The 10,847-nt window shown below is 34.7% G+C and overlaps 1 protein-coding gene across 1 annotated transcript in view; it reads left to right on the top strand.

Moving 5' to 3' along the window:
* ZZEF1 (zinc finger ZZ-type and EF-hand domain containing 1) overlaps nt 1-10,847 on the top strand; it is a 77,324-nt gene that overhangs the window by 12,757 nt on the left and 53,720 nt on the right. Inside the window, exons 8-16 of the mRNA XM_072415636.1 lie at nt 143-321; nt 1,113-1,211; nt 1,543-1,634; nt 2,329-2,474; nt 3,556-3,667; nt 4,262-4,477; nt 5,958-6,052; nt 8,678-8,823; nt 9,892-10,025. Of these exons, the coding sequence (XP_072271737.1) occupies nt 143-321; nt 1,113-1,211; nt 1,543-1,634; nt 2,329-2,474; nt 3,556-3,667; nt 4,262-4,477; nt 5,958-6,052; nt 8,678-8,823; nt 9,892-10,025 (1,219 nt within the window). The remainder of the gene's footprint in view (nt 1-142; nt 322-1,112; nt 1,212-1,542; nt 1,635-2,328; nt 2,475-3,555; nt 3,668-4,261; nt 4,478-5,957; nt 6,053-8,677; nt 8,824-9,891; nt 10,026-10,847) is intronic.

Here is a 10,847-nt window from a genome sequence, read left to right as displayed (position 1 = left end):
TAATGTGTTAATTAGATGGTCATTTGTTAAATATTTGCAAGAGATGCTGATGGGCTTATCACTGACTTTTTACTAACATTACTTTAAAGACAAAAGTATGTTTTCGTTGTTCGTTCATTATGTTGTATTGCATTTTTTGCAGCTGCTGTCCCACACCAACAGTGGATTTAAATCTTTTGGCATTTGCTTTGGCCAGAGGAGATGTTGCTAAAGTGATCACTTCCCTTTGTACCATCATGGACCATTTGGATTTGCAGTACAAGGCTGCCTCCCTTTTAGATTCAATGGAATCTGTTAGAATTAATCTTCTCTATAAATATGGTAATGTTTCTCAGGATTATTTTTATGAGTTACTAAAAACTGCCTTATAGTTTAGTTTTTACAATGCTGTGTTTGTCTCAGGTATTATGTACAAGTGGCAAATGGTGATGCTGTTACATTTTGTGTGCTTCATTTACATCCTCCCTACCCCATCGGCAGAATAATTGTATGAGACGCCATAATTACCTGAGACGCCGTAAGACATTATTACAAAGGATTTGTGTAACTGACACATTTTTTTTTTTTTTTGTCATGTCTAAACCACTTTTGGGTCTCATTAGCAGGAAAGTTACCTGCAGATAGACACCATTTCGTATTTGGTATATTTCAGATCGATAACCGTAGGTGTTTATTAAAGAAGCGCACCCAATCTATTGTCTGTTGTGTTTCACTTTTTTGGAGCTTTGTCATAGAGTAGATCTGTCATTGATTTTGGGGGATTTTTGGAACAGATGTTTGGAGAACAAGAACATGGATCTGTTTTACCTGTTCATAGTTCTATAAATGATGATCTGGATTATTTTGTTCTCCATGCTTGCACAAGTAGGCAATTAAAATCAGACTACAATAACAGATATTCTTTTACCCAGTCAGGACTGACTGTGAGAATAAATAATTTCCATATTGTTACTACCGGTATGTGAAGTAATAAATAGAAGCCTCCTCATCATGTTTTTTTTTCTGGTTTGAGCTTGTAAATGTTATCCCTTTCACAAAGTTTTCAGAAAAGCAAATGTTTTTTAGTGACCAAGCATACTTTGTTTATTAATTCACATCACTATTTGTTCCAGGAAGACCACTGCAATTTACTCTAATAGCTTGTGATGTCAAAGGAAAGGAAGATAAATCTGGGCCAGAAAATTTACTGGTGGAACCTTGGACTGGGGATGGTGCGTTTTTTTTTGTTCTAAAAATATTATGTATTTATATTGTGCTTCATTTATTGAGTTTTTAAAAAAGTGTCTAATGTTCATTAAGCATTGTATAGGTCAGATGTAGTTATTTTAAATTGTGTTGCTTTTAATTGAGCACAGCACAATAAAGATTATATCTAATCACCTTAAATACTAATTGTTTCATTTTTTGTTCCCCCATTCAGTCCGGCCTTCGGGCCTAGGCATAAAAAAAAGATTATACTTATTTCTGGTCTCTGTTTTGCATTCAAAGATACTTATCAACATTCTGATTGTCTAAATATGATATGTATTCTGTTACCTAAAGGTTTCCTTACAGAAACTGGAAAAACCAGAGCTAGCATAATCCTTTCTTCAGGAACCGAGTCAGCCTTCCAGGTTACACAGATGAGGATTAGGGTAAGTTTACTTTCCCCATAAACACAAAAGCATAAGAATATCTGAACTCTAAATAAAAAGTCTGTTGACTGTTAAGGTCTAATGACTGTTAAGGTATTTTGAGTCAGGCCCTTGGAAAAATCAGATCGTCAAATGCTTTTCCCCTTCTCTAATATTTGACACTGAGAAGAAGGAACATTGCTGTCATATTTCTACCTAATCAGTAGAGAACCATTGGACTCACCAGATACTGTAAAACTAACAAAAGAGGTATATAAATACAATAATACACTCACTGACATCCCTATGAGCTTAAGTTCAAATCCTCCAGGCTTTTGATACATAAGAGTTGTTGCACTAGATATGTGTCTTGGAGCAACCTATAGTAAGAATAAAGTAATTGGGAGCATGATTGTCTCTGATGTCTTTGATTTAACGAAAAGTAGCTGCCTTTAAGAGAGAATTTTAGACTTGTCTTGTCTGAAATTGTTGTTCACATTGCATATTAGTTTATTCTGTATTCATGTATTTCTTGTTTCATGTTGATTGGAAGAGCTTTGTGTATGTTGTTTGTCTCTCTTAATATAATTTTTATTATTTCAAATTCATGAAATTTCACATATATGAAACAATGGCAAAGTTATGACATTTTTAAAGCATGGTTTAAAATTAAAAATAACATTTGCTTTGTCTTTTATTTCATATTTGTTTTTAGGTCCGAAGAGGTGCCATTGGTGCCAAATGTGGTTTAGTGTTTGCTTACAATTGCTCAGAAAAGTTCCATGCTGAACAGCATTTTAAAAGATTTGAAAAATTTGATGCGTGGAAATTACCAGACTTTAAACAGTTTGTGAAAGAAAGGTAAGGACTTGACTTGTATATATCTTGTTTTTATTTTTATAAATACAATTTTATGATTATATTGTGTAATTCAAAATTACCCAGGGTCATTTATATTCAATAATATACCTGCTAAAAGAAATGGGAAATATTTTTACCTTCTGAATGCCCATTTATTGAAATGCCACCAGTTTGCTGCTCCCCAGCTGCTGCAAGTTTTCAACAATGGAGGAACAATTCATCTATTTTTTTGAAGCAACATTGCATATCTCGAACATACTTTGCTATATTAGGTGTTAAGTTCTTATTTTTTGCTTACATTTAAAGCTATTCTGCATCAAAAAGCAGAATATACATTAATGCTGGAAGCATGTTTCTGTATGATATTTATAATTTTTTAAGATTAACACTAATTGCAAAACTTTTATTTAGCACTGTTACGTGTTCTAGTGATGTTCATACAGATCATCCCCCTTCGTTTAGCATTTTCCCCTTTTCTAGTATATCCAACTGTGTCGATTTTTTTTTTTTTGTTTTTTTGTGTGGTAGTGCCGAGATGCTGCCTTAAAAAAACTTGTAGTCCATGTGCAGCATGGTGGTTTCCTCCAGGTACTCGAGTTTCCTCCCATACAATCCAAAAACATGCAGTTAGGTTAACTGGCTTCCCCCCAAATTGACCTTGTTCAAGACTGTGTTAGAGACATATGACTAAGGTAGGGAAATTAGATTGTGAACCCCTTTTTAGGGACAGCTAGTGACATAACTATCGGCTTTGTAAAGTGCTGTGTAATACGTCGGCGCTATATAAATACTTTGTAATAATGATGGGCTCCTTTAATCTGTATGTCGGCTCTTTTAATTGGTATAATAGAATATTTTTTTTATTTCTTGTATTATCTTCTAGCTAGAGAAATGTTAGGCTGTAAGGCTGTCCTATCTGCTTCCAGGTATCAGTACTGATAAAAAAAACAAACAAAAAAAAAAAACAGAAATTTGCCATATATAATCAAGGTGCTCTCAGAATTACATAAAGGAATATTTAAAAAAATTTCAGTGGAATGTTACCTATTTAGTATACATAAAAAATAATGACTTTTCACAGAGCTAGCGGGCCTTCCACAGTTCTAGACGAGAGTGATCCTGTAGCCTGGTTTGAGTTGGAAGAGGAATGGGATGAAGCGGACATTAGGATGCAGCAATGTAAAACTGCCAAGGTATGTGCAAATTCTTCCACCTGGTTAGAAAGCTTTAATTTGCTGCCAGTGCTAACATTCAAAACTTAAGAACACAAATGTCAACAAAGCTTAACCCAAATAAATTTAAATAAAAAATAAAAAAAATTAAATGCACTGTCTGTATACCATTTTCTTTTAATTTTTACAGATTAAGGTATTTTTTACTTTTTAGTTGCTTATGACTGGTTACTTGCTCCTAAATGATCCTTTGTTTATTGTCCATCTTTTGAGACAGTTCTACCTGCTATGCTGTTTCTTTATCCAACCGTTTTCTTTTTTTGTGCAATCTTTGTTTTTTTCTGGTATTTGTAAAACAGAGATTATACAAAAACATCAGTTTTAAAAGTTTTAAATGTGAAAAAAAATAAATTCACCTAAGAATTGTAGAAAAATGTTTTGTTAGAATTTTCAATTTGTTAAGCTATACTTGTATCCTATGTTTTGGTTACAATGAGTTTTTAATACTTTATTATTTGTAGAAATTGTTTGGAACATGGGGTGGTATGGCTGTGAACATCCTATTTCAATGTGTTCTGTTTGCTGTAATAATTTTTGTATTAATTTCCTTACTAGTATTGGATGGTAAAGTTCCTTTGCACACGGGAAGAAACTGCAGAGCGCTTAGGTGTTCAAGGCATCAGTGCTTTTGGTTACCGCAGACCACTGGAGGCTAAGATTGACATGAATGTGACGTGTCTAAAGTGTAAAGCATTGGATACTGATTGCGTATGTGGAATGACCCTCATTCTGAAAACTCTGCTATTTGTTCAGCAGCTGGCACATGATATGGTAAGTATTTTCAATCCCAGGTGCAAAGAGAGCCTTTCCCTATTTGTGGATTTGTATAAACTAGTATAACTGGTATGACGGAGTAAGTAATTCCAAAGGATTTTCTCAAGCTTTGTCACTTTTGTCACATTTAAAATTGTAGTGTTGATATTTTTGTAACTGTGTTAAATGGCATTGCTGTTCATTTCCAGGTGCTCCATAATTTAGCATTTGTGCTTATGGTCTGGTTTTTATTGCCACATGTGGTAGGTCACCCGGTAACACACAGGATGCCAGATGTTCTAAAACTGAAAAAAAGTCAGAGATAGGGCCTGTTTTTTGACTTTTAAAATGACTCTTACAAAATCCTTTTCGCTCCTCAGCTTTCTAACCATCAAGCCTCTATTAGAATTAATGTCACTATGTCATATTGTCATTGATGATTAAAGATGACCTGCAGGCAGTTGGTGTGCTGTTTCATCCCATGTATGGTTTCTAGACAGAAAACACAGTCTGCAAATTAATTCAAAAAACATATTTTTCAAATGTGGTGAAATGTGTGTTTACTAAAAGTTTGGTTTAATATCTGAAGGATAAAAAAAAATTTGTGGAATAATACATGTGCGTATTTAGGACTGACATATTCTTTTAACTTTGCAGCCATGCCATAGTAACATTTTAGTGGCATCACTAGCAGACACTTTTATTTTCCTTTGTTTGGTCACCAGGAATGCAGCGGGAGGGGGGTGCCCTGGAAGTTGTGATTTGTAGTTTGCACAAAGCTTAGGGGAATTTCCCCCTCCATGTAACATTGCTGGGTTTCTAAAGGGCTAATGGCCAAGAACCAGTACTGTTTCATTAGAGGAAGGGAAATAGGTCACATGCTCCTTATGGTGCTTATGCTGGTATTTGGGGTGTCAGAGTTTTTTTTTTTTTTTTTTTTTTTTTTTAACTGAGGCTGGACAGGGAATTTAAGGGGGGGGAGGATGGCAAATATTAAAGAGTATAAGTGCCTTTTCTATGAATAGACAAAGCTCAGGTTTCCTTTAAAGTGTAACCTCAATTGTTTATTTTTTCAATTTCAAATGTTATAAGGATATACAAGCCGTTCCAATTTAGCCCCCTTGGTTCTTGAAATTTTCGCCATTGTCCTTAGGTTTACTATCCTAAGCTCTATAGGTGATGACAGTATCATACATTTTACTTGATGTTCCATTCCGTCATATGGGGAATGCAGTAGGCTAAGCACATTTAAAGGTTGAAACTATTGCAATAATAATCACCAGTGTGATTAATTCTTAGAAAATCAATCATTTGTTTTAGAAAATCATACCTGCAGATGGAATATTTATTATAATTTTAAAAATGGTTTGCATAGCAACAGTATAGTATTCTTAACCCAAAGCTTTCCTTTTTAAGTTATGCTTTTTTATGGTCAGGTTCAGTAGAAACAAATGCTTTAGGGGACTTGGTTTACATATTGTGTATTTCTTTTTTGCAGGAAAAAAAGAATCAGTCAAAGAATCGGTCTCTTCTCAATTTATCAGGATTAAATCTGGAGCTGCTCTGGAAGTTTTTCAAAAAGCTCCAAGATATGTAAGTGTTTTGGCCAACAACATTTTTTATATAATTCAGTTATTTGATTTTGTTTCTTACTTTTTTTGCTTGCTTCCTTTTAATGTTCTTTGACAAGGAAAGCAAAATGTAAGGCTATATGCCTATAGGATGTTGGACAAGAAGAATGTTGTATTGAATCTTAACAATAGACAATAAAAAAAAAGGTTGTTTTGCTTTATGGAACAAGGGGAGCTATGTTAATGAATGAAAAGGAATCATCCAACTGTAGCGGTCTCTATGGAGTTTTGCTTGGATGCACCAAAGGTTGGAACTCGAGTCGTGCGACTTGGGACTGGAGTCTGACTTAAGTTGCCTAATGAAGGACTTGCAACTCGACTTTTGGGGTTTTGTGACTTGAAACTCGACTTGCGACTTGCTTCTCTGCTGACAGCTGAAGGGTACGGGGAGGAAGGCAGTGAGGCTTATATAACACTTTCTTCAACCCTCCCCCCCCCCGCCCTTCAGCTGTCAGAGGACAAATGCAAGAAAGGTGGGGAGGAAGGCTGTAAGTCTTCTATAACACCACCTTCTTCGCATTTCAAGTTTTCTCCTCAGCTGAAGGTGGCGAGGGTGAAGGCTGTGTTACATAAGCCTCACTGCCTTCCTTCTTCAGTTCAGCTTTCATAGGAGGAAGCCGAACTTAGTAAGCTTAGAAAGCAAGGAATGCTGGGAGGAAGGCAGTAATACAGAAGCTTCACTGCCTTCCTCCCTACCTTCTTTGCAGTCTAAGTCCATGGCTTTCTCCGCTGACAGCTGAAGGGGGTGGAGAGGAGGGTGGCATTACAGTAGCCTCACTGCCTTCCTCCCTTCCACCTTCAGCTGTCAGAGGAGAAAGCCGTGGACTAAGAATGCGATCCTGTGCTCAAGAACAGGATCAGAGCTCTGTTTCTATGTGGGGACTTGGTGACTTGAGACTTGACTTGGGACTTGATGTCAATGACTTGGATTTGAAGGGTGATGACTCTAGCTAAACCTCCAACCTCTGGCTAAAACTATGTTCAAGATATCAAAGATCAAAGAGCGCCATCAGCTCCCTAATATAATTATAGCCATGAGTGTCTTGAGAGAGGGAGAAAAAAGAAGAAAAAAAATACCATAGAAAAACAGTATAGTTTCTAATATCTCTCTCTGGTAGACATATAGGTCCCAATATACTAGCTGTTTCTTTCTAGCTGGCAGTTGATATTGCTTCTTTTCTATGGTTTACTGGTGGTTTGACTACTACTGTTGCATTTTTACAGAAAGACAAATAGTAGTGTATGCCAGAGACCTCATTGGAGGTCAGTAATGTGTTTTAAACACTCGGATCCTCTAGATTTGCTTTATTTGCCATTTTTCAAAAATGTTGATTGCAGCTACAATTGTAATGAGTGGGCTGTGTTAACCTCAGGTAATTATATAGCAATTATTTACTCAATTCAAGTAAATTGAGTTTCTGATCTCCATTTTCGGGTAATTAGAGTAGAGATGTAACTACTGATTAGCAAAGTACAAAATCTATTACACAGTTATGAATATATATATATATATATATATATATATATATACACATACACACACACTGTTATAAATCTGGTGTTCTTAAATATAATTAAAAACAACATTGGCAGATTTATAGAACGATGATCAGACCTGATTTTCAGTTTAAAAAGATCTATACAGATCCACACTGATCTCTCTAGGGTGTAGTGGAGATCAGTGGTGTTGATCACCACTTTTACGAATTAGCAGCACATATCCACAGTAAAAATGAGCTGCGTACGCTACTTCCAAATATATTGATCAGTTACTCCTGAGGTTGAATGGAGGTTTTGATTGCTATTTTATAAGAATGTGTTTTGGGATTTACTAGTTTTGAAATCTTGATTGTCAGAGAACAAAACCTGTTATGTGTATAGGATTTTCAATGTTGAGAACAAAACAAGTTGTATATCAGACTATTTTTAAGACAACACAAAAGTTAAATAATGTCAGGATTATTTTTAATGTGCTCCAACAGTTACGTTTACAGTACAAGCTTTTGTGGGTTCCACCTCCACTACTTTCCTGCTCCAAGCAGAACTGACACATAAAGGCTCACACCACCGCTCCACATACAACTTTCTTCTGTCCTTCATTTCCTTACATTCAAGCATACCAGATTGTCTCCCATTCCAAAAGACAATAAATACTCTAACACCCTTAAAACTTCTAAGCACAACAATAAAACTCACCATGTATAGCAAGCATACAATCTAATGTAATCCATTCCCCTCTTCTTCCTGCAGAATGTGTGTCACTTGCCACCAAATATATAAATAGATATAAAGATTTTCCCTACCTGCTAGTTTCCTCCTTATCCCTTTAATCTGTATGCTTTCTTTGCTTTAAATTTTGTATTGTGTATTTCTCTGTTAATAAAAATGACCTTCATGTTTATCATATCTGTACCATGCCTTTTTTTCCTTTGTACAGTTGATGGCATGATGGCACTTTATAAATCAATAATAAAAAGAACTATTTTGTTTATTTAAATAATCTTTGAGGCATGTATGTAAAGTTTTTTTTTCCAAGGATTTTTATTATGTTTAAAAAAAATGAAATATATTTATTTTTTTTCTAAAGCCAAAGAGAGGAATGCATCTGTGCCCAGGCTATCTTTCTTCAGCTACTCCAAAGCTGCTTCAGTGTACTAACAGCAGGGAAATCTTTACTTAATGGCCAGAGCCAAGTCCAGTCTGCTCAGGAGCTGTACACACACTTGTGTGATGGTAATTAAATGCACATTTATGGTATTTATTGCAAAGTAGTTATGAACATCTTGTTGTGCTAAAATAAAACCCTTTAATTATTGAAGAACAGCTTGTCTCTTAAACAATTAACAGAATATTTCAAATATTAAAACCAAAGTGCTTAGTCAACATGTGGAAAAATTACATATAAACAGGAACGTGGAAAATGGCAATCTTATTAGCACCTTTCTGTAACATATAAAAAAACAACCTTAAAGTGCCAGCAACCTTTATTGTTTTAAATTGGAAACATCCAAAAACCAGTCATACCAAACAAGGATTATCACCCCTGAATCAAACATCAGAGGATTTTTTAAAGTAAATGTATACTCCCGCTTCAATGTACCATATATTTTCATCCAATCGATCTCAATCAGGCTCCGGTTAGCATTCTATCTAGCAATATTTAGATGCAAATAATATCTTCTCAGAGCAACAAGCAATCTTCCTTGTCATTAAATTGTGTGTCAGTGCCTGGGGTTTTTATTCTGGTATACCAGGACTTTATACCTTTTGGATGACACTGTGATCAACTTGCGATACTAAGACCCATCTACAGGTATCCATTTTTTTCACATGACTAAGCACTTTGGTTTCCATATTTAAGCTCTTTGTCTTATACTTGTCATTTATTCTTTACATGTAGTATTACCATCGACTTTAGATGTTTTTCAACAGTGGATTGTCCCATGTACCTGCACATATCCTTATTCACAGTACTATAAATACTTTTGTTTGTTAGACAGGAATAAAACCTATAATCAACATTTTAATAGCTGTACTCAGACGTTTGGTTTTAATATTGAACTAGGATTAATAATTTATGTAGTCCATTGTGATGAAAATAGCAGCAAAACAAAGCAAACGATTCTGAGCAATTTGACCAGTTTTAAGAGCACACTTCATAATTGTATTTTACTGGCTTAGGCTATCAACAGCATTAAGTTTAGAGTTAACAAGGTTGAAGATTTCATGGAAACCTATGAACAGAAAAAAGTTCCCCTAGATGTGCACTATATGTACTTGATTTGTATTGTATAATTTCAGCAATGGACAATATGGATACATCAACTTTGTATTCAAAAGCACTGAAAGAAGAAATTACAAACACTTTACTGAATGGAGCTGCTATTTTTTTTCCTGATCGCATGGCTAGACGTGACCACCTGTTCTTCCTAATGGTATGAATATGTTTAATTTTATTTTCTACAGCAAGTACATTATTTGTATGGATTTCAATTTTTTTTGTTCTTGTGGAGGGGAGGAGTTTCTTGCAATCTCGGCAAGTTGGGAGGCACAATCTGGACATCTAAAAGTAGCAAAATCGATACAAACTTTATATGATATGGATTTGGATGTGAGAATTTTTGATGAAGGGTAAAAACATAACCTTTATCCTTAAATAACAAGCTGCTGTGGCCTAAGTGATTCCAGTCTTGGTCCAGGGTAATGTGAGCCACCAATACTTTGTTCAATTAACATTCATTTCTATTAGAAAATTATCTTTTACCACCCCATGTTACAATACTCCTGATGAATCAGACAGGTTCTGCGAAACGCATTGAGTTTGGGCCCTAGTGCCCGATACAACCTTGTAATTTGGGTTTTGGAGTTTACATTATAATTATCATCACTAATTTTACATTGATAGTAGAAATACTCGATATAGTATGTTGAATCCTGTGTATTGATGTTTGTATTTGTGTTAGATTTTAAGAATTGGTAAATAAAAATGAAATTTTAATATATATCATTTTTTTTAGTGATTTGTAGTAGTATATTATTTTTATAGTGATTTGTAGTAGTACCTTAAAAGTCTCGCTATCTGTATACATTACTCCATTTTGGAGTTGAAACTTTTTTTTGTTCATCTGAATTTTGGGATGCTGTTTAATATGCTGTTTTTGTAAATAGAGGTGAATCAAAATTTGAAATGGATTACCTTAAGCTTTTGTCACAAAGCAAATTATCATTTATTTTTTGGGTCAATACATATTTTATTT

The sequence above is a fragment of the Pyxicephalus adspersus genome, chromosome 1 (assembly GCF_032062135.1).
Source record: "Pyxicephalus adspersus chromosome 1, UCB_Pads_2.0, whole genome shotgun sequence".
Lineage (NCBI taxonomy): Eukaryota > Metazoa > Chordata > Amphibia > Anura > Pyxicephalidae > Pyxicephalus > Pyxicephalus adspersus.
This window is presented reverse-complemented; position numbering and strand designations above follow the sequence as displayed.